The sequence below is a fragment of the Varanus komodoensis genome, unplaced genomic scaffold, assembly GCF_004798865.1.
Source record: "Varanus komodoensis strain SLA01 unplaced genomic scaffold, ASM479886v1 scaffold105, whole genome shotgun sequence".
Lineage (NCBI taxonomy): Eukaryota > Metazoa > Chordata > Lepidosauria > Squamata > Varanidae > Varanus > Varanus komodoensis.
In genome coordinates, this window is record NW_025335297.1 from 749,937 (window position 1) to 774,756 (window position 24,820).

At 51.3% G+C, this 24,820-nt stretch overlaps 1 protein-coding gene across 6 annotated transcripts in view; it reads left to right on the forward strand.

Annotated features, from left to right (window-relative positions):
* Positions 1 to 1,347: 1,347 nt before the first annotated feature.
* The window catches only part of MDC1 (mediator of DNA damage checkpoint 1), a 28,689-nt gene continuing 5,216 nt past the window's right edge, over positions 1,348 to 24,820 (forward strand). The window contains exons 1-17 of one of the 6 annotated variants that reach the window (XR_006413691.1): positions 1,396 to 1,459; positions 1,710 to 1,849; positions 4,865 to 5,338; positions 6,634 to 6,718; positions 7,528 to 9,110; positions 9,799 to 9,894; positions 10,578 to 10,664; positions 11,892 to 11,939; positions 13,130 to 13,615; positions 14,836 to 14,903; positions 15,430 to 16,017; positions 17,464 to 17,598; positions 19,201 to 19,383; positions 20,785 to 20,913; positions 21,507 to 21,617; positions 21,734 to 22,040; positions 23,050 to 23,152. Coding sequence is in view for 5 of the 6 variants with exons in the window: in XM_044419608.1 (XP_044275543.1) it covers positions 1,711 to 1,849; positions 4,865 to 5,338; positions 6,634 to 6,718; positions 7,528 to 9,110; positions 9,799 to 9,894; positions 10,578 to 10,664; positions 11,892 to 11,939; positions 13,130 to 13,615; positions 14,836 to 14,903; positions 15,430 to 16,017; positions 17,464 to 17,598; positions 19,201 to 19,383; positions 20,785 to 20,913; positions 21,507 to 21,617; positions 21,734 to 21,997 (4,476 nt within the window). In the remaining variant the exon portion in view is untranslated. Of the gene's footprint in view, positions 1,365 to 1,395; positions 1,460 to 1,709; positions 1,850 to 4,864; positions 5,339 to 6,633; positions 6,719 to 7,527; positions 9,111 to 9,798; positions 9,895 to 10,577; positions 10,665 to 11,891; positions 11,940 to 13,129; positions 13,616 to 14,835; positions 14,904 to 15,429; positions 16,018 to 17,463; positions 17,599 to 19,200; positions 19,384 to 20,784; positions 20,914 to 21,506; positions 21,618 to 21,733; positions 22,088 to 23,049; positions 23,282 to 24,820 lie in introns of those variants that run through there. The other 5 variants (XM_044419609.1, XM_044419608.1, XM_044419610.1 and 2 more) reach the window with 5 other exon arrangements.

The window sequence follows — 24,820 nt, forward strand, 5'->3', positions numbered from 1 at the left end:
TTTAAGCTATCTTTGTAAATTTCTTTGTTGTGCTGCAAAGTATTTTAGGGTGGCCTGGTGCTGAATGGGCAATCAAGACCCATTAGCTTTACAAGTATTAATGTTCTTGATAAAGATAAAAACTGTTACAACATATTTCTTAACTTGCTGATAAAACGTTTCTTCTTGTTGCTAATAAATTAAACACCTGGAGAACCTTGAGCTGGTGGTTCTGCACTTTGCAGACCTGTTATGATTCTCTCCTTCACTTTCTTTCCATCTAACCTCCAACATGCTAAAAATTACACTACACATTTGCCAACCAGTTAGTTTCATGACCAGAATTAAGAGGGCCCTAATATTTAACAGCAGAGAACTTAAAACTTTGGATCTATGTGAGCCTTCCCTTGTGCTGTCTCCTCTAGATAGGTTATTATGCTGCTTTTATATTATTTGAATTGTATTCATACACTGTATTTTATGAATTATGAACTGCAGAAAGGGCTTCCTCTATGGGGTGGTATAGAACTGAAATAATTTCAAGGACATTTGGGTCTTCTACAGTTGAAGGCAAACATTGCATCTGCATTATAGAAGCATATTCCACTATAGATCAGAATAGTACTTCCTAGAATCAAATATATAGTTTTGTCTCTGTGTGCTAATTTAAAAGATTGCCCCATATATGGAAATTGTGCATGTTATACAACTATGTATTCTAACTTTAATAAACATTTTGCCTGTGGTTCTAGGCGGTGGGTATGAATAGGCTAGAGATAAAAGGTCTATGGAAACTTAGATAGGAAAAATAGGTGTGTGTTACCATCTCCATGGCAACATGCATAGAGGAAGGGAGAGAATGTTTAAAAATCAAACTAACTCCTTCCCCCCTCAGTATTTTCCACACAACAAACGGCCTGCATTAGGGGGGAAATCATAAATTTGTTGCATCCTTTTGCTGTAAAACACGTTGCCGCAGCTGCGCAAACAAAGCTATGATAAAATTGGAGATGTCTCCATTGTTTTTCTATGAGAAACATTCACTTCCGCCAGCCTCAAAAAATGGCCTCCCAAGTGAAGCTGGAAGTCTGAATCTGTATGTGCGACTCTTTATTTCTTCAGGCTTCGCAAGGAAAGCTCTATGGTTTCCCTGGGGCGCTCTAGCCTGGTGTTCCTCCTCTTAATGGCGTTCCCTCGAATTTCTACAGACTTTCATTGGGTCTGTGGACAAGCGGAGGAGGGCAAAGAGGTTTTCTCCCCGTCTACAATTAAACGAGTAGCCCAATCATGAGAACGGAAGCTCTTGAATGGCAGGAAAGAGAACCAGTGATAACTGTTCCCTCTGAGATAGGCGGGACACGCGCGGAGAGGATCCTAGAGTCTAGGTGCTGGGCTGCCCTTGCAGGGGGCGGGGAGGGGGCAAGAAGGGGGCGGCTTCCCCCCCCTCCAGTTTAGGAAAGTGTCCCTTAAGCGGCTTTCAGTACGTTTACTTAAGAGAACGGGAGGGAGGGTCGCTTTAAGATTTAAAGGGCTACATCCCTAAAAGGACAGAGGGTTGGGGAAAGGGGCCGGTGGGGTATGTTAGACGTTAGTTATCAGCATGTTTGAGGGGGGTTCTCTAATATCTGGGATAGATAGTAGAGCTATCTACTCTGCAGATCTGCAAGTGTGTGTGTGTAGGGGGGTTGTTTGCCTACTATGCCCTGTTACAATGTCTTCTACAATTGCAGAATGGACCAAACTCAGCTGTTGGACTGGGATGAAGACGAGGATCTCGACGATCCTTCTGACGGGGTTGGTGGCTCTGGGGAGACCCCCAAGCCTGTGGGACGCCTGCATCTTCTGAGCAGCAAGTATGGCCCCGAGAAAGGTAGGGATGCTTCCTCATACCTTTGCAATGTGCAGAAGAATTGTTTATGTCGTCACCACATTGGATTTGTTTAAGCCTGTAGAGGCGGGGAAAACTGGTCCTCCAGATATTCTTGGACTTCAGCTCTCATCATTCCTGGCCATGGCCAGGAATGATGGGAGTTGTAGTTCAAGAATGACCACATGTTCCCCATCCTTATTATAGAGTAAGGGTGGGGAGGTGTTTATGCAGTAAAATAAAAGCAACCCTTCATTTGTTGCAGCCTGGTCACTAAGGACTTGTCTAAAGGAAAGGGTTTGGATTGAATTGGCCTGCCTGCTGCTGAAAATGCTTTTTGATATGCCTTGATTAAGGCAAGGTGTGGAGAAAGTGGATAAGGAGACACTTTTCTCCCTCTCATAGTACTAGAACTCGGCCATGCAATGAAACTGACTGCTGAGAGACTCAGATCAAGTAAAAGGAAGGACATCTTTGTACAGGGTATAGTTAAACTGTGAACTTTGCTTCAACAAGATGTAGTGATGGCCCCCAGTTTGGAGCTGTTTAAAGGGGGATGGGACAAATTCATGGAGATAAGGCTGTTGGCGGCTACTTGTTTTGATGGCTTTGTGCTTCCCCCAGCGTCTGAGGAACCTGAGCAAGAAGTTGCTCTCGCAAGCCTGTTCTGCTTGTGGGTTTCCCGTGGGTAGCTGGCTGGGCACTTTGCAACACAATGCTGACTGTGTAATTTGGTGAGACTGAATTGGTTTGATCCAGCATGGCTTTTCTTACGTTGTTACTATCGTAATGATGGTCCATAAGTGATATCAAGTCAGTCTTAAGAACAGGGCCTAGGAAAGGGGCCAGTAATGGTGGCAAAGGGGCTGTTTCTGTGGATTGTTGTACTCACTATCAACCAGGTCCTGAATGCATTTGTAGCTCCACCTCCTTCTGCAGGGAGGTCAGCTTGGGGATCTGAAGCACTAGTTTGCAAGGGTCAAGAAGGCGCCATTCCCTCCATATCGCTAATTTTATTTGACCTTTGTATGATTTACATTGGCACGTGGTCTTGATTTGGGGAGTTAATACTTATTTTCAGCCAAAATTAACATGTAAGATATATAGGAGTGAAACAATGCAGGCTGTAATCTTGTGTTCGTTTAACTGAGAGTAAGCCCCACTGGACTGAGAAAGCATGTTTACAACCACAAAGCTTTTGCCTGGATCTCCTCTTGGGCAACAGTTTTGAGTCACTTCTTGTGTGGGATGCTTGCCTGGAATCTTTATAGGCTTGAGTGAATTTTCTTCAGCTTAGCAGAGATACCAATCCTTCTGTGGCTGGTAAGGTTGGTTGACTTTACTGGTTTTTGAGAAAGGGGCTGTAAGTGTATTTTGCCTTAGAAAGTAACTTCTTGTAAAATTGGGTACCATAATAAAGTTTACACTGAATCCTGTATGCAAATTTGTAAGTTCTGATGGTTTACCTATTTTGGTAATAAGAGATCAAGCCTATCCATATTAAGATGATAAAGGGCCTATAATTTCTAGCATTCCCCAGCCACTTTTTCTGTCAAAATATTTATTTTATTTTAAACTTTTATATGCTGTCCGTTATGCATGGCATCTCAGGACGGCTTACAATCATTAAAACAAAAACACAATAAAACAACCATATCAATATTCAATATGGATATGATTGAATTCTTAATTGCGTTATTGTTGTATGTTTATCTTATCTGGAATAATTTTGAGTGTGATAATTGCAGAGAAGTGGTATATAACAAACTTGCCTTGATTTGACTTGACTTAAGCCCAGTTTTCATGTATTACACACATGAAAAGGCTTTCATGCCTGGCTTGCCAAACACCTTTCCTGGTGCACAATCAGTGTGAATCTGAAGGGGCTTCTATGTAGAGATGGATCTCCATGGAGATGCAAACTCTGGTCTCACAGAAGGGGATCTACATTTCCCCATCCAAGTAGATGCAGGGTGCTGTTCAGACTGTCAGCAGCCACCTGCTAGCAGGCATGTTGGCATCTAAGCATGAAATGCCCTTCACATACATGTTGTAGAAGGCTTTAAATATTACATTCATGTTGTCTGAAAGAAGACTGTATATCAAAGTGGGAGGTATCTTCTAACTTGAAACCATTTATTATATATTTCATTGTGCTTCTATACCACCTTTCTGGGATCTACCAAGGCACTTGACGGAAAGTTCAAACAATACTCAAGTAGAAACATTGAAAAAGACATTTAAAACCATAACAATGATTTAATAAGGTGGGTTAAAAAGATGTGCCTGTGAGCCCAGATGTATAGTTGAACCAGTGAATAAGCATTTTGTCCTTGTCAGATGAAAATTTGACAAGGACTCCAGGAGAGACACATTAGCTCAGGCTTGAGGGCTGAATCCATGGAAGTTGTCATCCTTGGTTCACATCATCACTCCTGTTAAAGACCCCTGGCCTTGCCAGGATTGGTGACTTGCTTAAATCTTCCATCAACCTCTGTGTCACCCTTGGTTATGTAAGCAAACCAAGAGTGGTTATGTCATATTCCCATAAGCAGCTGGCCTGTGGCCTGGTGCAGCAGGAGGCAGTGGGCGCAAACTTGTGATCCAACAATATCTGGAAGGCTGCAGGTTCCAGCATCTATCGGCTGTGGTGGCTGGGGCTGATGGGAGATGTAGTTGAATAACATCTGGAGCACCATAAATTCCCCATCCCTGATCTAGTGGATGAAAACAGAGTAGGGTGGAGGTTTTGAAAAGTAGATAAGTGTTAGTTTTAAAGTGCATTTTTATCCTGCCTTTTCACTCAGCTGTGGTCAAAGTGACTTCACAGTCATAAAGTTAACAAACGTATCATGGTAAAAACTAACCTCAACAAAAGTCATTTAAAGAGAAAGCTAGAAGCAAAATTAACTGACATTATCAGACTAAATATTTGTCTAAATGAAAATGGGAACTGTTGGACACGAGGCAGCAAGGTGGTGTGTGGGCCCTATCATGGGGTTTCTTTCTCTCCCCCAGATTTCTGGATCTATCCTGGGGAGAATGTCATTGGTCGGCTGGAAAGCTGTCAGATCTGCTTGCCGGCTGCTTCTGTTTCTAAGACTCATGCTGTGATTGAAGTGCCCTCCCCCGACGGGCCACACCTCTTGTATGATCAGGGCAGCCTGAACCGGACCCGGCGGCAGCGTGTGGTGCTGATCCCCCAGGTCCGATACAGCCTCCAAGATGGGGACACCTTGCTCTTCGGGGACGTGGGGTGCCAGTACTTCCTGCTGGCCCCAGGGGGTACCTCAGAATCCCCCGATGACTCTGTGGAGGTGCCTCCCACTCAGACGGACGCGGAGGCCACTGGCTTGGCCATTGAGGAGACGCCTGCGCCGGGCAAGAAGATGGGCTTTGGGCAGGTTCTGGTCCAGGATTCTGACAAGGAGGAGGAAGGGGAAGAAGGGGAGAACGAGACCAGCAGGATCCTGCATCCCCCAGCGAGGGATGGTAAGTGGGTGCTGTGAAGGAGGAGATGTTCAGGTGTAGGCATTTTGTTCTTCCAGCCCCAGTGATATAACCTTTTTCGGAGGCGTAGGGTGACCAAATGCCACCCCCCTGAAATATTAACAGTCTTCCTCTTCTCAATGCCTCTCACTCCCTTCCTTTCCTTGGCTCCTGAGCTGCAGCAAGGTATTGCCCATATGCGGTCTGTTTTCAAGGTAAATGTGACAAGAGAAATATTATAATGTCCTCTTTTTAAGAGGAAGAAGCTGCTGCTGCTTTGGTAAGGAAGAAGCTGGTAGGATGCTTAATTCCCTGACAAGAGGAATATGTTTCCTCATTGCATGCTGGTGTGAGGCCATGACAGAAGGAACTCTGTGTGCTAGAATATACACATGATTATGGAATGTAAGAAGTGGTCCCTGGAGCTCAGGGGTTGTCCTCCTAGGCAGCAGCAGCTCTTCAGGTTCATGGGCAGAGATGCTGCTTCCTGCAATTCAAGACAACATGACTTGAACTCAGGACTGTACATGGGCTTTACCTTGAAGGAGTGGCTCTTTCCCAGAGCTAAGGAACAAAGAGGTTAAGGTGAAGGAGGAGGAGATTTTCTCCTTGAAGACCTTGGAGTAATTGTGGGCAACAAGCTAAATATGAGCCAACGATGTGATGCAGCTGCAAAAATGGCAAATACTGTCTTGGGATGCATTAATGGAAGTATTACTTCCAAATGAGGAGGAGGAGTAGTTCCCCTGTACTCCTCACTAATCAGACCTCATCTGGAATATGGTGTCCAGTTCTGGGCACCAAGATTTAAGAAAGATGCAGAAAAATTAGAAAGGGCCCAGAGGAGGGCAACAAATGATCCAGGGTTTAGAAATACTGTCCTTTGAGGAGGGACTGAGAGAACTGGGCTTGAACAGTCTTGAGAAGAGAAGACTGAGGAGGTATGTGATATCACTCTGTAAGTACCTCAAAGGCTGTCACAAAGGGGAAGGTCAAGATCTCTTCTCACTGATACCAGAGTGTAGGACATGGAATAATCAAGTTAAGTTGTGACAACCCGGGTTCAGGCTAGATATCAGGAAAAAAAAATTAACTGTCAGAACAATACGGCAGTGGAACCAGCTGCCTAGAGGGGTGGCGGGCTCTCCCACTCTAGAGGCATTCAGAAAGAAACTTAACTGCAATCTGAGTGGGAGGGTGTAACTTGGTGTCCTGTCTTCTTGGCCCCTTCCAACTCTACTATTCTATGATGATTCTCTGTAGTGAGTCCTCTGAATTTCCTCTGTCTGTTCGGTTAGGATCTGTCAAAGATGGCACTGGAGGATGTTCCAAGTTGGCCACCTCCATGTTCTCCTCTCCTTCAGCTACTGTTGTACCTGAAAGGTATGTTTTCTTGTAGTCACTTGTTTTGAGAGATGGAAGCTTAAGAGCATAGAACACTATCAACTCTCGAAAAGAAAAAGTGTGTGTGTTCTGGGAAGGTTTAGATGTATATATGAAGGATAGGTCCTGTGCAAGTTTAATAAGCATTTGCTAGGAACAGAATCTTCATGTTCAGGGACAGTAGAGCTTTGATTAGCAGATCCTGTGGGGATCAACAGGAGATGGTGAGCTATGATTGTCTCACTTGATACTTTTTGAGAGAATCAGACTGTTGGAGACTATATACTGACTTCAACAGACTTGTGGCCTGGTTGCATCTCACAGTGCATATGAGCTTTCATGAAGGTACCTGCCAATAAATACAGTTTAAGGCAAGGAAAAACAGTGGGCCAAATAAATGGACCGAACCATAACCAACGTGGGTAGAAAACCCAATGCCTATATCCTTGGGGCAGAGTTAATTAGAATCGTTTGATCATCACTATTTTAGAAGATCCCTCACAGAGGAGGCAGCACCTCTTCTAAGATTGTACACCTTGCCACAGGTGCCATCATCACCTGAGGGCAGTGGGGGCTGCAAAAATCAGCTGGGGTTCCACAGGTGGCCCATGGGCCACATCACTTGCTCTGACCTAGAAACACGGCATCCTTTTTCTTCCAGATGGTCATTAGCCATATGCATACATAACTGATTAAAAATCTTGACTTAGCTTTATTTAGTTGGAGCATTGCTGATCAGTGCTAGAGTCGAGGATTCCAGTGATTTACTGCAAGCTTTTATCTTTCTGCTTGTTCTTTGTGTCCTACAGTGATGAGGAGGGTGGGGAAGCTCCTGCCAGTGAGCCGCCTTGTCCCTCCCTGCGTCTGTGCTTTGAGAGTCAGGATGCTGAGCCAGGCTCTTTGGAGAATGGAGTCACTGCGCCTTCAAGCCAAGACCGGCATCCTCCTCAGCCAGCAGCTGCCCAAACTGAAGTGTCCCCAGAGACAGGAGAAGTGACCACGAAAGAGCAGGCAGCTCCCACAGGCCCTGGCCTCATGGACTGCCACCTGGACAGTGACACAGACCTAGAGGATGAGGAGGGAGTGGGTGGTGCCTCTGAGGCATGCGCATTAGCGGAGGACAGCAAGGCCTTAGAATTGGGCAGTGGCGCTGGCAAGGATGAGCCTGTGGGGGTGAATCCAGGTGCTGGTAGTCAAACAAACAACCAGGTGGCACTCAGTGTGGGTCGCAATGCGGATGTGACGGAGGAGGCAAAGGGCCCAGACCTCCAAGGGCTGACGGCCCATCAGGCGGCTGAACGTAACGATGGCAGCGGTGCAGATCCTGACAGGGGCACAGAGAATCAACATGTATCTCTCGCCCACCAACAGTCCTGCCCCCAAAATCTGGATGGCCACAAAGCAGCCAAAGGGTCTGAAAGCCGCCATAATTTTGCCCAAGCCAAACCGGATCATCTGTCTGATGGAGAGGAGGACCGTAACCCAGATGCGGAGGAGGCTGCCGATAATTCAGGTGTGTGTGAGCAGGACATGCCGCCCACAGAGAGTGAATCTGGCAGTACAGATATGGAGGATGTGTCTCTTAAAGTGCCCAACCCCGATGCACTTCCGGAGACCCCTGAGCTTGTTGACTGCAGTGATGTTGATTCGGATGTTGCACCAGGTGAGCTGGTGCTGCAAAACTCGGATGTCGCTGGTCCTCTCAGTCCCCTCAGCCCAGTTGGCAAGGACAGCAGCTCATGTGCAGAAGAGAGCCCCACCAAGGACAATAATTACCTGGATGAAGGGGCAGGGCAAGATGCTGCTGCAGGGGAGGTGAAGGATCCGAATGCGGTACCCCAGAGGACTTGCAGAGCTGTTAATGAACAGACAAGGGACTTGGACAGCGAGGATCCCCTGGAAACCCCTGGGGTTGTGGTGAGTGCATCTGTAGTGCCTCAGGTCCCATCCCTGCCCATTCTTTCTGTGGATAGTGATACAGATGTGGAAGAGGAGCTTGAAAATCCAGAGGTGGCCCCGGAGGAGAGCCATGTCATTGCTAGTCCCAGCAGAGAAGGACTGGGTAGCTGCCTTGAGAAGCCAGAGGTTGGTCCCCAGGAGAGCGCTGGATCTGTTGAAGACACGGACAGTGATACTGATGTGGAAGCAGCTTCTCCATTCCACAAGGACTCGGCGGCTGAAGGCGTGGAGGAAGGGAGTGTCCAGGGGCCAGAGAAACCCCTGGACGAGCAAGAGACTCAGTTATTAGTCCCTATGAGCTCCTCTGTAGATGGGGAGAAAGGCCCTGGCTCTGTGATGGCCATCAGAGTCCAAGAAGAATCTCGCCAAGGGGAGGAAGAAATGGACATGGAGGAAAACGGGTCGCATTCAAGAGGCAGCAGTGGCACTGAAGGTGAGGCAGCAGTGGCAGCAACAGGAAGGAAAGGGGGACCAAGTTCTAGTCCTCCTTCCTGTTTCTATCCATCACTGTAAACACTTCTAACTGGGACCTTAGTTGACCTTTGAACAACCCAAGTTGGCTTTTGAACAGCCTTGGGCAAGCAAGACATGGATAACTTCTGTTCCAAGGGTTGTTCACCTTGGTGCCCCATGATGTGTCGGAGTGTCAGAGCAAAACCGCTGTGATGTGGCACTGCCCTGCAACTCTGAGCAGCGGAGCTGCACCTGTTTCTCCTGCAGTGGCGCCAGGCACAGCTTTAGTCTAATTGGGTGTCCTGTTGCATGCGTGGGAGCAGTGCATGCTGGGACAGAATGTTCGCAAGTACCACATGCAACAAAGTGTTGCAGTGTGCAGTGCTTCTGCTTCATTTCCAGCCATACCTTGGTTGAGGAGCTCCATTCCACTCCATTTCTGTTTCCCTTTCCCCAATCCCAAGTCAGCTTTCCATGCCTGCTGGGCATTCTCAGCCCTGTTTATGTGGCTTTTGGGGTCCCCACCCCCCTGGTGGGTGGTTCTTAAGATAATGTTATGCTCCTGCAAACTTTGGGTTAGTGCTGCCTTGGCCACATGAGCATTGACGCTCAAGCCCCGGCATCAGAAACTGGACTGTCTCTCTTCTTTCTCCATTCTCTCCCACCAGATGACCCTGACCTGGCTTTCCAGGCTACACAGTGTTTCCTGCCTTCTGAGACCTCATCTCCCAAGACTAGAAAGGAGAAAGATACCGGAGCGACAGGTGAGGAATGTTGCAGGATGCCTGGTTCCCCACAAAAGAGGAATGAAATCTGTTTGGATGAAGCCAGTAGGGCTTGGGAAGCCATGATTCCTGGGGGCTCTGGAAGAAGGATGGGCTAGAGCACGGCAGGCCAGCCTTCAGGGACTGTATGGCTGATTTTGGAGGACTGGCCTCATCCATTATTGGCAGCACTTGATGTCCTGATGGGATTGGATAGGAACAGCCACTGTCAGTGGTCCTTCTGTGCTCATTGGACCGACCTTTCCTCAGCCTGGCACCCAGGCTGGCCATTGTGGGAACAGGATGCTGGACACCACAGGGGCAGGGAGGGGCTGCTGCTCTTGTGCCCCCTTTGTGGGCTTCCTGTGGGGAGCTGGTTGGCCCCTGCATGAACCGACTGCTGGACCAGACGGGCCATCAGTCTGATCCTGATGCAATTTCTGCTATTCTTAAGTGTCAGCCTGTGAAGAATCTGAATTGGGGGGGGGGGGGGGGCGTGCTGGCAGTGCTGACTGGTGGAGCTGAGAGATGCATCAGGAAGGGATTAGCACTGGTACACTCCAACCTGGACTCCCTTCAGTGCCTTCTTTCAACTTAGAAGAAGAAGAAAGGGATTCCCCCGCCGCAAATTGAGTCATTCTGACCTGCCATTTACGGAAGTGCCATGTTTTTCCTTCCACCAGATTCCAGTTGTGCCCTGGAAGAGGAGGCCACTCAGGCCTTTGGCGCAGGGGACGAACTAAAGGCGGCCAGGCTCCACCTGGGGAAAGGTGAGTCGGTTTAAGCCTTTCCACCTGGTGGCCCTCCTCATGGATTCACCTACACTTGAGTGGAGCTGGGTGCAGGTGCAGCTCGTGCTCTCTCAGACAGAGCCCCTCGCACCGAGCCGGTCGGTTGAGGGTCAGCTCTGTGGACTGAACAAAGAGCAGTGCGCTGCTTCTGCACTGAATCCACCTGGCAACCTTTTATGACAGATGGAACATGTGCAGCACTGCGGATGGCGCTGAACGGCAACTCCGTCTGGAAAGCCGGTGTGGTGCAGCGCTTGCAAGTACTGGGCTGGGACACAGGAAACCAAGGAAAGACTTTGGGCTGGTCACAGACTCGCAGCTCAAGCTACCTCACAGGGTTGTTGTTGTGAGGATAAGATTGAGAGCAGCAGGAGGAGGATTTTGTGAAAGAGAAAACAGAGTATCACTGTAACAAATAACTTCCAGTGACAATGCTGGCTGGGGCTGAGGGGAGTTGCAGGGGGCAGCTTCCCCCGCATCAGCCTGCCCATTCATGACCACCTGGATCAACGCAGCTGGCCAGTCACTCTGCCTGCACAGGTGTGTCTGGCAGCAGCTGGGCCAGGGCCTCTTTTGTGGTGGCATCCCGCCTTTGGAATTCTCTCCTTCCTGAAGGGTGGCAGGCAGCACAGCTGACATGGTTTAGCTCACTTTGAACAATGTATTTGCGTGCTAAGGGGTTTGCCAATTTTAGTACTTAGCTTGGTAGAATTTCCTTGTTTTTCATCTATTATTTATTCTGAATTGCTCACACTCTGCTTGATTCACACATCAGCCCTGCGTGGTCGGCTCAGTTGAGAGTCACCAGGGAATTTTGTGGCCAGCTGGCAACTGGAACCTCCCACGTCCTCCTGCATTTTGCCATTCTGGCTCTTTTGCTTTTAGTTTTTCTTTTTGTGTTTTGTTTCAATTGTTGCTTTAACCTATTTTGTGTATCACTGTGTAATTTGATAACTAAGGGATAGGGTTATTTATATATTATGAATAAATAACTCTAGGCATAGAGTTATGTAATAAATAACACATCCCCCACCCTTGCTTTCTTGGGATGGTTTTGGGCATATTCCTCTGTGTTCTGATATGCTAAAGGAGGCACAGCTGAGAGACCCATCAGGGGAAGTGTGAGCAGGTGAGGGGCTGTTACTTTCGTTACTTGCCTGTGATGAGCCCGACTCTCCGCTCATCCTCTGTTTGTCTTCCTTGCAGTCTCTGTGATGGTGCCCTTGTCCCCAGGAAGCTCTACGGGCAGTCCAGGTGAGGCGGTATCTGGAAGGGAGAGGTGGCTGAGGGAGGGAAGACCATCACGGTTGGCCCAACACCTTCTTCTCTCGTCTGCTTTCTCTTGCAAACCTCCCAGAGAGCTTTGGCTATTAGGCAGTGCAGAAATTAAACTAATAACAATAACTTAATAAATAAACTAATAACAATAGCTGAAGGAATGTCTCCTTCCCTATATGCCCCCTTGCCCCCTAAGATCTGTAGGAGAGGTCCTGCTCCGGGAACCCTCCCTGAAGGAGGTAAAGAAGGTGTATACCCGGAGGAGGGCCTTCTCAGCGGTGGCGTCCCTACTGTGGAATTTGCTCCCCAGAGAGGTTTGCCTGGTGCCAACTTCATATTCTTTTCGGTGCCAGGTAAAACTTTTTAAAGGTAAAGGTTTCCCCTTGACGTTAAGTCCAGTCATGCCTGGCTCTAGGGGGCAGTGCTCATCTCCATTTCCTAGCCAAGGGAGCCAGCGTTGCCCGCAGACAGTCTCCGTGGTCATGTGGCCGGCATGACTAAACACCGAGGTGCACGGAACACTGTTACCTGCCCACCAAAGTGGCACCTTTTTATCTACTTGCATTTGCATGCTTTCGAGCTGCAAGGTTGGCAGGATGGAGCGACGGGAACTCACCCCATTGTGCAGATTCGAACCGGCGACCTTTCGATCAACCAGCCCAGCAGCACAGCGGTTTAAACCACTGAGCCATTTACCCATTATTTTAAGGATTGAGGAATTTTAACTTGGTTTTAATATATTTACTGTCAAATTTTTTTGTTTGTTATCATATGTTATTTATTTATTGTTCTTAGTATTGTAAGCTGTCCTGGGATGATTTTTGTGTAGGACAGGGTAGAAATGTTTTAATTAAATAAACGGTGCCCTCCAAGTTGGAGATGGCTGTGTTACCAGGAAGGTTTTCTTTGAAGTTGCATTTAGGAAAGGAAAAAAGCCCAATTTGTTCCATGTGGCGCTCAGGCAAAAGTAAGGATTCGTGTGATGCAGCCTCCTCCTCCAACCTGATGCTCTCTAGAAGTGTTGGCCTGCAATCTCCATGTGTCCTGCCAGCTGTCCTGGCTGGGGATGATGAAAGCTGTAGTCCAGCACACCATGTGGAACAAGGCCCGCTTCAGGGGGAAAGAACGGCTGTTCAATCAGGCCTGCCTCTTTCCCCTCTGCCCAGGGTCCAGCTCTCCTTTGAAAGACGACGACACAGATCCAGATGCTTACATGCTGGAAGCCACTCAGTCATTCTGCAGGGAGTTGTCAGAAGCGCCCACCCAGGACTTTGGGTCCAGAGAGGAGGAAGACGCGGAACTGATTTCCCAGTGCCCAGCTGAAGCGGAAGGCCTCCCTGAGCTGGCAGCACCGCCTGCAGCTTCAGCCTCAGCCTCTAGGGGGCAGCAGGCTGCCAGCATTCTGGGGGAGAGTGCGCAGCCCCTTCCCACGGGCCTGCCTGGCACGGAGCTTCCCTTACAGGTAGCAGGGGAAGCTGCTGGGGAGGAAGCAGCGAAGGAAGGAGAATCCCAGCCTTTCTCTTCAGGGCAAGCAATCCCTGTGGGCAGCCACCAAGCCTCCATACCTCAAGAGGTGATGGAAGCCTCCAGAAGCGAGCAGCAGGAAGCCCCTGAAGGCGGAGGTCCTGTGGAAGCTGCCCAGACATGGACAGGTGAGCAGTAAGAAGGCCTTGGAGCAGGCATGGTCGCCTGGAAAGGGAGCAATGCACAGCGTTTGAGATGTGGCACTGGGATGCGTAGCAATGCAGTTGTAATGTGTCGTTGCCCCCCCTCCATTGTCTTTTTGTGTTTTTCCAGCATTTGGGGTACATGCCAGGGTGGGCCAGATCCTCTTTTGAGAGCTGCACATGCAAGGCCAGTGCTGGCTGACGCTGGCCTCTTCTCCACCTCTCTTGCCCCCACACATGTGCAGAGCCCTTTCTCTGTTGCACACACGGCAACCACTGCACACTCCCTCTGCAGATGTGCGCCTTCCACCGCGGTGAGGAAGGAAGCCCTCTCCACGCCTAGGCAGGGGGGGCTGTTGGAGCCGTTACCCTCCTCGCAACTCCCATTTCTTCTTCCTGAGCCACAGGTGCTCCAGCCGCCACACTGTGGTTTCTTTCTTGTGATTCAGAGAGGAATGTGGCTTGTGGCATGTAGGATGGAGGAGGGCCTCCCTGGCCAGCCTCTCTGTGCAGCCCAGGAAGAAGCCAGTCTGTGGGGGCCAGGACCGGAGCTGCATTCAGGAAAACCAAGATGGCCTCTCTCTGGTTCAAAGGGATTTCCTAGGTGTCTGAGCCTGAGTCACCAGGAGTTCTGGCAGATCCCAAGCTGATCTCCACTAATCCATTTGATGGGTTCAGTTTGGATTAGTGGTTTTGGCTGCAGTGACACAGTCCAAACCTCCCGTGTTGCCCATTTTTGAAAAGCCAAGTCTGGTAAATTGTACTCCACAAGTCACAGCAACTCATGCTGTGCAGAAACTATGGGTTCTAGTGATATCACAAATGATCATGGGTCCAACAACCCCTGCAACAAGCCATGGATTGTCAGAGTGGCTTGTTGCCACCCTGTAGGGAGCAGTCCAGGTTTATGCAACCCCAGAACCACCATGGCTTGTACTACGTGGTTGTGTAGTAGAAAGGCAGTTCATGAGTCCTCTGGAAGGAGGGCAGGGTTCAGGGCAGGCATCCTCATGACCGCCTGTTGTGGATTACAACTCCCCGGACCCCCTGCCACTATGGATGAGGGGGTGGTGTGAGGATTCGGAAACTCCCCCCAGCAGTTATGGGGAAGGAGTGTGGGGACCCATAGCTCAGCACTGCCCCTGGTAGGTGGAATGAAAGCTGCATCATCCATCCCAAGCCACCTCATCCTGTGCCTCTTCTAGCTCGTGTTGAGGGTGAGTCAGAAGAAAGGAGCACAGTACCTGTGGGAGAAGTGAGAGATGCTGAACAGGTAAGCTTGGGATGCTCTTCACACCTTTCATAAATAGAGGCTGCTGCAACTAGAGGGGGAGAATCTGCCAGATGCATTTTCTTCTGTCATTTTTTCTTAAGTTCAGTTTCTTCCCAGAGTTTCAGATATTTTAAAGTTTGCATGAAAATTCATAATCATTTGGCACATATTTCTGCAAATACATATTGCAGTATGTTGCAAGTAATTTTGCCATTATAATATATATTTGACTGCTTATTCCCCTAAGATTTGCAATTTTTGGTATGCAAGCCTAATTGTGACAAACTCCAATGCAAATTTTGAAGAAGCAAAACATTGGAAGAATAGCTATGTTTTAATTTGTGTAGTGGTTTCAAAGTGCAAAATTATGAAAGTTTGCATTACTGTGTGGTAAAAAAGCAAACTAAACATATTTCCACTCCATCCCTCACTGCAGCCGACGTCTTTTCTGGTGAGAACCCAGAAGTCCTGTCCTCTCCTTTTTCCTGTGCAGCCCAGATGGCCTGATCACTCCTTAATATTGCAGGTGCTGCAGCAAGCCCAGGAGAAGGCCGCTGAATCCCCGGCCCCGGCCCCTACCCCTGCCCCTGGGCGGCGGCGTAGCCTCCGGTCCTCTGCCGCGGGTGCGTCCCCAGCTCCCGCCTCGGAAGGGCGAAGCCTTCGCCACCGTGGCCGGGTGGGGTCTGGTGATGGAGAGGGGTGCAGTGAACCGGCTGCTCCCGTCCCGAGACGCAGGGGGAAGCGGCAACTCAGCAACCCAACCCAGTATATGGGGGAGCCAGAGGCCAAGGCGGAGCAGCCGGAAGGAGGGGGAGCGAGCTCCAGCAAGAAGCCCAGGAAAGGCGAGCCGACGGGTGCTGTGCGTCAGGGCCGGGCCAGGTGCTCCCCAAGGGGACCCAGAACTGCCAGCAAGTTGAAGGAGGAGACGGCAAAGGCTGCACCCAGCCCAGGGGCCAGGAGCACAGCAAGGCGGGGGAAATCGAGAGCTGCGGCAGAACCAGAGCAGGAGGAGCTGCTGGAGCCGCCTAGGACCCGGGCCAGCAGGAGATCGGGCAGTACTTCAGTGAGCACACCAAGCCCAAAGGACTCGGGGACAGAAGTCAGACCTGGGCAGGTGGGTAGGATAACTGTGGAAAAAGCAATTTAGGTTTCTCTCCTGCCCAGTAGCCCAAGCAGATGGCTTGGGAGCTAAAGGAACCACTGTGGAAGAGTGGATTTTAAAAATGAAATTGACAGATGGACAAGCTGGTCTCACCCTGCTGCTGCTGCTGCTGCTGCTTAGAGGTATCAGGGGTGGGGTGCCCTTCCAGCTGTCCCCTTCAGTTGCAGTGAAGAGCCATGAATGCGGCGGGCGGCAGTCTCTCAGCCTCGTGTCATGGATACGTAACAGGAGGGGCTGTGTGTGGCCCGCCCTGCAGGTTTGCCCAAAGTATTACTGGGATAATGTACAAGAAATGGCCTTTGGGGACCTGGAGGACTGCAGAACGAGCTGTTCTCTGAGGATCTGCAGAGGTGGCCTTGCAACCACATTAGGTCCTGTGTCCTGTGGCTGAAAACGAAGCCAAAGGTGCATGGCTAAATCCAGCTCTTACCTGCCTGGAAAATTGCCCCTTTGCGTTCCCACATGGACACACACCTCCCTTTCGGAAAGGCTGCACTGCCTTTGGCTCTGCTTGTCTGGGCCATTGGAAGGCAGCTGTATTGGTGCAGCCTTACCAGCTGAGGTAGTCCCAGACTTTGAGAGGGCACTTCTCAGCATTCCCGGGGCAGATGCATGCTGATGTCAAACGCCCTGGGAGCACGAAGTCAGGGGAGGCTGCTGAGAGAGTAGAAGTGGGCAGACTTCCAGCCGTCTCTGCCTTGTATCTGACTCAAATGCCAGCTTCCCCCAGCTGATGCCAGGAGCAGGATGGCAGTCCGGGGAACAGACGTAGCACTGCGGAACAAGCATGTGCTGGGAGGCTGATTCCCCTCCTGGCATTGCCGGAACTTGCACGCAGCTCCTTTTGCTTGCCCATCTACCCCTGGAGTTTTTCCCCTTGAGGGGCCTCGATTTCAGCAGCTTTGCTGAAGAGGGAAAGCAGGCTTTAAGTTCTCAATGTTGCTGAAACTTAGGGAGGCAGAAAGTCTTACTGAGGTACTGCAAGTTACCTGGGGATCTGCCAGTTGATCCCAATCAACCTTTTGCCCAGCCCTGGAGTAAAGTGTAGCAACTAAATGTGGTGTGAAGGCACAGAAGGCATCCACCGTGGTGAAGCTAAGCAAGTCTGGGGCTGGCCTGAGCTTGGAGGGGAGACCACCTGGGCACCACGTGGAGCCACCCTGGGTTCCACAATTGGAGAAAGGTGGGATTTAAATCAAAAAAATGAACTGGCTTTAGGGTCAAATTGCTGGCAGTGGAGGGGGAGGTTTGGTGGAAGCCTGTTGATGGACTTTCCGACCAGGTGACGGGCTGCCTGGCTGAGGACGGGGCTTGTTAGCCAAAGCAAGGGCTAGAAATGGGGAGTGTTCCAGTCCTGAAACAAATGGGTGTCTTTGTTTCCTCATGCTTGCCCCTCAGGGGCTGTCACAGGCCACGCCGTCCTCCAGGAGGAGGTCGCCGCGCCTGAGCACGGAAGGCAAGCCAGCGGGTGTGAGGGCCCCGTCCCGGAGGCGGTCCGAGGGCGCGGCGGACTCTGGCGTTCCTGCCCCAAAGGTACGGCAAGCACTTCTTACGCTGCATGGAGGGGCTGGGGCTGGTGGGCGGGGGGGACAGCAGCCTGGCTCCTGGATCTGGGAACCCTTAGGGCAGCCTCGTATTGAGGCCTGGCCTAGTCACCACAGGAGAGCACATTCAGGCGAGCGACTGAGCTGGCAGAGAAGGGGTGGGGAGCTCTGCCGCTCCTCTGCAGGCCTTGACGTGCAGCAGGCGGCTGCACAGTGAGTACTGATCTCTGGCCAGCTAGAGAGCATTTTTGCAGTCCAGCCTCTTCAGGAGACTTGTCTCGGGAGTCCTCTTCACATAGAAACAGCGGGCCGTGGCTCCGTGTCAGAGCGCCTGCTGTTGGTGGAGAAGGGCCCCGGCTTGATCTTCCGCATGCCCAGTTCAAGCAGGAAGCCCCGCCGCCTGGCATCTTGGAGAGCCTCTGCCAGTCCGTGCCAGTGACTCTGGGCCAGGTGGAGCTGCGCAGTGCTGGCCGAGCCTGAGGCTGCTGCCTGCATCCCCGGCGGGCTTGCAAACCAGCAGCTGCACATTCTGCTTCCTGGGGTGAACTGCGCTGTGTTAAGTCTCTTGCTGGGGAGAGGAAGATGCCCTCTGGAGGTGCCAGGCGGTTGTCTTCCTGCATCCAAAACAGCTGGGGAAGGGATGCGACCAAACCGTGGGGCAGGCTTCCCTTGGAAGGCGTGGGGCAAAAGTGGGGTGGGGGGAGGGAAAGGATAGGATTCTGTGGCCGGCAGGGGCCTTGTTCTCTCAGTTCCAAGGGGATGGCCTGCTTCCCCTGCCGCCCAGCAGAAGCTTCCTCAGACTAGGTGGCCCTGGAGGCCCCTTCTGGCTCGCTCTGTTTCCTGCTCTTCCACACCGGCCTTGTGGGGCAAGTGCCACCTTGCAGCTGCCCCATCTTCCCAACCTGATTTGGGAAAGGGGCTTAGGAAAAGGTGTTGGTCCTGGTCTAATGCTAGTTCCTCATATGCAGTTGTGTGTGTGTGCACAAGGAATTACTCATGGGAAGTAGGTGGCCCAGCAGATGTGGCTGGATTTCAACTCCCATCATCTCTCACCATTGGCTAGGTGCGCTGGGGTTCATGGGCATTGTAGTCCAGCCACATCTGGGAAGGGCCTGCGTTGCCCATCCCCGTTCCAGACCCAAACTCACGGGAGACAGTCGAAGGAGAGGTGAGAAGTGGGTCAACAGGGGGAGTACGCGGTGCTTGGGCTACTCGTGGAAGGAATCGCGGCAACAGCGGGGGACTCGCGGTCCTCCAGGTGTTCTTGGCTGTTGCTTCCACTCTCCCTGAGCCTGGAGCTGGTGGGATTTGGAATCCGGCTGCATCTGGAGGGCCATGTGGGCCCCTCCCTGGGTACAGAGGGAATTGCACAGAAAATGTCCCATTCTGCTCTTCGTCTCCTGCGGCTGTTAGATGAGGAGCTCAGCCTGTGGGTCCTGCCTGCACCCAGTTGCCGGCACTTCGGCGAGTGGGGCAAAGGAAGGGGAGGAGACGAGGCAGAGTTCAGGCTCGCCACGTCTGAGAGGCACGGCTGTGCCTTGGAGGCGGCATGGGTCTAACACTCGACTTCCTCCTCCCTTCTGCCCCCCAGGTGTTGTTCACTGGGGTGATTGATGAGGAGGGGGAGCGTGTGGTGACAGAGCTCGGGGGGACTCTGGCGGACTCCGTCTTCGACTGCACCCACCTTGTGACGGACCGCGTGCGCCGCACGGTCAAGTTCTTGTGTGCGCTGGCACGGGGCATCCCCATCGTGACCCTGGATTGGCTGGAGAAGGTGAGCTGCTTCCTCGGCCACGTCCCCTTTCTCCCACAATGCTCCAGGGCAGAAGGGTCCTGCTCCTGCATTCTCGGGGGCAAGGGTGGGTCCTACTCCCCAGAAAGTGGTTCAGGAGGTGAGTCACCTCCCCAGATTAACTTCTCCCTTGTGGCTGATGGGCTTTTAGGAGCCACTCGGACGTCTTTGGGTATCAAGTGGTTTAAATAAATAGAATAATTGATGATGAGCCCCCAGCTTGTTCGTTGCAGGATGGCCTCCAGGATTTTGTGAGGGAGGAGAGGAATTAAATAATGCTCTTGTAAATCCAGAGGGCCCATTCACACGGAGACTTCTGCCTATTTCACTACTCCGGCTTTGTCTGCTCCCGTTCGGCCTTTGCTGAGGGTGAGCAGTTGTGCTGCCCCCCCCCCCCACCCGTACTGAGTGTGGTGGGCACACCAACGTGCTCCCAGTGCAAAACTGCCCTCTCTTGAAGGAGGCTGCCCCATTAGGACTTGGCAGGCATTGCTGTCCAAGGACAACTCCTGCCGGTGCAGTTAGGGGTCCCATCAGAACAGTGACTCATGCAGGGACACCGAGGGAGAGGTTCCTCTGAAGGGGAGCTCTCCCAGGCCCTCGGGGCATGACGTGTGCCTCCAGTGGCTGCTTCTGCCAGAATTTTGGAAACCTCAAGCAGCTTTGGCATCACCTCCTTGGCACAGCCCCAACATCACGGATCATGGTGCTGCCAGCAGGACTGGGCCGCTGCCTACAAAATCCACAGAGGCGGCGAGTGAGGGGGGAGACTTCCTTCAAGTGAAATGGGACAAAAATGTTCACCGCATTTCAATATTAAAATTTGGTATGGCTGCCAGGGACAAGCAAACATTTGCTCCTGCGGCGTGTGTGGTGGGCAGCGACTTAGCCCTCACTGGCTCTAGGAGCAGGGATGTGAAGCCCAGCGGGAGTGGCAGAAGGCTACACCGGGGTGCACAGATGCGCCCCTCAGTTTTTCTCCTGAGAGGTGGGTCAGAAGGAGAACAGCATATCCATGCGGCGCTGATGGGGAGCTCCTCTCATGCTGAGGGAGAGCGCGGGCTTTGCATGCAGCGGTCGCCTGGGCCTGTCCCTGGCAACTGCAGCTGAAGGACCCCCAGAGCAAGGCAAGCCGAGGCTTCTGCCTGAGAACCCGGCAGCCTCTGACATACAGGGGTGGGTGGTCTCGGGGTAGATGTACCAAGGAGCATCTCTTCTTAGCTGGTGGAGACCTATCTATTTCAACGATTTTATACTGCCTTTAGCGGGTAGAAACCCTCCAAGGAGTGCAAGGGTCTTCCTTAAGAGGGAGGGGGTGACCTTTCCATGGGTTTAGGCCTCTGCTTATCTCCTGCTTGTTCCTTTCCTTCCCTCCCTTGACAGAGTAAGCGGAAATCTTCCTTCCTAGCACCAGACAGCTTCTTTGTCTGTGACCCTGAGCAAGAGAAGAACTTCCAGTTCAGCCTCACCACGTCCCTGCAGAAAGCTCAGGAGGAGGGAGGCCTGCTCCAGGTGAGCTCGTACTTGGCATCCTTCCCCCCGCAGTGAAGTGGCTTTTTCTATTCTAGCACTGACAAGGGCTTCCTTTTCCCGTGTTGGGGAGGGAATGGGGTGTGTGTGAGAGAGAACTGATGGCACCTGGACCTTCGGGCCAGGCAAGCTTCCCCAGCCTCGAAAGGAGCTTCCAAAGGAACTGGAATCCCGTCAGGACAGCTTGTAGATGGAGAAGTCTGAGGCATCAGGATGTGTAACTCAAAACTTGAAGTTCCTTCGGTTTCCCTTGCTGATTGGGAGATTTCCTCTCGTGGTGGTTGAGGATGAAGTTCAGCCTGGCCCAGGGCAGTTGTGGGGCTGATCCTGAGCCACGAAGGCTCCAGCATCATGCGACGCTGGCAACGAGGCTCTTGGCACCTCGGTTGACTTTCACAGGGAGGCAAATGCTCTCCCCTTGCTGAGTTTGAGTCTGGGATGCAGGACAGGCAGGCGGGGTCTCTTACCGGCACCTGGGTGCCCTTGCTAGACGCTTTCATGCAAGATGCGGCAGCCCCTCTCTCCACCGCGAGGCAGGGGGACTTCCCTCCAGAGCCCGTCTTTTGCCCTTGCAGGGCTACGAGATCCACGTCACCCCCAACGTTAAGCCTGAGCCCGAGCACATGAGAGACATCGTTCGATGCAGCGGAGGGACCTTCCTGCCCCGGATGCCGCGAGCCTACAAGGTGAGCCAGGAGGGGGGTGCCCTGTCGCAGGCGCCCCGGGCCATGACCTGGGCACAGACCTGCATGGCCGAAGGCAGCTCTGAGAGCGTTTTGACCCTGTATTTTGATCCTTCAAGGACAAGCGTGTGGTCATTTCCTGCGCCGAGGACCTGCCCCGCTGTAAGCCAGCGCAGGATGCCAGGGTGCCTGTTGCCGATTCGGAGCTCATCCTGACGGGGATATTGCAGCAGAAGATCGATTTGGATGCCCACCGGCTGGATGGAGGGGCGCTCCCTCCCCCTGCCACCAGCCCTGCCGCTCCCTCCACCAGGGCCAGCAAGAGGAGAGCGGGGGTCCAGACGGCCCCAGCCCCACCCAGCACAGCCAAGAGACGGCGCTGATCCTGCAGCTCGCCTCTGAACATGGAGACCTTGCCTTAAATTTGTAAATACCTTTTTTTTTTAAAAATCTGTCAATAAACCCTAAATCCAGCTGGCTATTTTGAAATGGGGTATGGTGGGAAAACGGAGTCGTCATCTTTAAGAATAGAAGAACTTTACCAGTTGAACAAGTAATTTAGAGCTTTCAGCAGTTCAAGTGGTGAAATATATAACTCTTCCTATCGCTGGTAGAGATACGTTCTGATTTAGCAATGAAGAGAAACCATTTGTGCTGAGAAGGAAAAGCTGTCTTTAAGTTTCTGTTTTTCAATGCACCAGAACCAAAATAATCCCAAACAAAACATGCTTGCACTTAAATGGAGTAGCCAGTGCCCAAGCGACACGAAAGTCCCTTTACACATTCAGTAGTTGCTGCCTTTTAAAGAATAAGCAGGTGCTGATCCACACTTGGGTGAGGCAGTGGGGGGATTGTGGGCAAGGCTTTTACTCTTTACATTCTGCTGCCGTCCCAGATGGGGTCCCCTTGCACTTGCTATTTGCATTCCCCTGTTCCTCTGCCCCATTCTGCCAGCCCTTAAGAGTGTGTGTGTGTGTGTATGAATGAGTGGGGGATTTTTTTCTTACAAGGGAATAAATGCAGATTTCATGGCTAGGGAGTGAATGGAAGGGAAATGTGTGCTCTATTTCATTTTCAGATATTTCCCAGCATGAAATCTGTGTGTTTCTCTGTAAAACATATACAAATTTCCCAGCAAGTTTTAAAATTGCCTTTAGAAATGGCAGATTGCAGGGAGATGTATTGGGCCTCCCCCTCAGTGCAGCCACGCACACACCATCCCGTTGAGATTTCTGCGTGGGGTTTTATTAGCTGCCAGGACACACCAGCATGGCATAAAAAGTGGGTAGCCATAAGCAGTCCCCTTTCTGAGCTAGCTGGAAATTCAGGAGAGTGCAGAAAAGGGGAAGTGCACTGAGAAGTGTCTGTAAAATACTAGAAGTCGATTGCACTCCCCTTGGAAGCACCTACTTAGCTGCCTTCTTTTCCTTTGCAGAATGGGAATGGGGAGACAAGACGGGGTGCCGTGAAGGTTTCTGGGATATCAACTGGAGGACTGGGGAGAACAAGCCGGGATGAGCCTGATGGTCAAGTCTGGGGTGGGTTGGCTGTTCATGTGAACCTGCCCTCTGTTTGCATAACACGAGTGTCCTGCCCATCATTGTAGGGAACTGGGGCAGGGTGCAAAATGTAATAATTCTAATACAATATAAACCCGATAAGCCGCATAAGATGCAGTTGAGTGTCCAAAGCCAGCAAGAAATCAAAGGCTTTCCTCCAGAATTAGGTTGCTGCAAAAGAGTGCTTGGTGGGGAAAGCAGGCCTGGGTCTTTGTGTGAAAGGACTTAGGAGCCTGAACTTGACCTTGATGAGTTCCTGAACTGAACACGTGCCCAGAGGCATCCTGTTCCTTACGTTTTGGCACCTGTCCGCCAGCAGGGAGCACTATTTTGCTTGAGGTGTCAGTCAAAAACAAAGCAGCTCCTTCAAGCACAGCCTGCCCACTCCCAACCTACAATAAAATCAGGAAAATACAGAGGGTGGTTTCTGCCTGCCTGCCTGCCTGCCCACCCGCCCCCTGGAGGAGGAAGAGGCTGGAGAGGCTCAGTATCTATTAATGCTACGTTTGGCATTAATCCTTTGCTCTGACCCATCTGTTTTCTTGCAATCCACATGTGCAAATAGGAAGTGACAGAGAAGCCACTGGCTCAACCTTCTGCCAGAAATAAATGTAGTGTTAGTGGAAATCATTTGGATAGCTAAAGGTATGCCTGCAGTTGCTCTCATTTCCTGGGAGGTGTTCCCAGAGCATACCCGGAAAGTCTGGGCTTAAGCATGGACTTTCAGGGGGTGGAATGGGTCACCATGCTTCTCACAATGTCTTTCCCGCCCACTGCAAAAGCACAGCCTCCTCCAAGCGCAGCACTGCACTTCGGTGGCTAAATAAAGCCGCCTTGCCAGGATTCCTACTTGCAGACGTATGTCCAGAGCTTTGGTATCATGTGTCAGTTTGGAGCACCTTCCCCTCAGTACAGCTGCCATGTGCCTTAGCAGCTGAACTTTGCTGCCAGAGCGAATGAGCATGATCTCAGCGCAGTTTCACAACTGCAAAGGAAGGGGAGAAAGGGGGAGGCGCTCTGGGAGTGCTGGCTGGGAAGAACGCCGTTCTGTGCCGTCAGGTCTCCAACATACGGCGACTGTGCTGGAAAGCCCTCCAAAATGCCCCCTCCATGGCAGCCTGCTCGGCTTTAGTAAATCCAAGGCTGTGGCTTCCTTTATGGGGTCAATCTCTCTCATATTTGGTCTTCCTCCTCTTCTGCCTTTTACGTTCCCTAGCATGATTGTCTTCTCCAGGGAGTCTTGCCTTCTCGTCACGCTATCCCAGATAAATGCCAGATAGCGGAGGACTTGCAAACAGCTGTCTTTGGGGTGTAGCAGGATGAAATACCCAGTTCTTTTGAAGGTGCGCAACAGGATCACAAAGCTGCTGCCACCCCCTTCACAGCCCCCCCCCCCCCCTCCCCCCCCCCCCCCCCCCACTTCAGCCTGCCTTGGTGCCTTTCTCAGCTCTTGAAAATGGCTCTTGGATGCTGCCCCCACATTTCCTTAGGAGAAAACCTCACAATGGGATAATTGGAAAAGGAACTGCAAAGTGTCTTACAAGGATACATTTTGAACCTAGCAAATCTCTTTGGACACCCCAATATCAGAAAAGAAAGGGCCCCCCTTTTTCCTTCCTTGATTTCATTTTCTGCTAATTAGTTCTT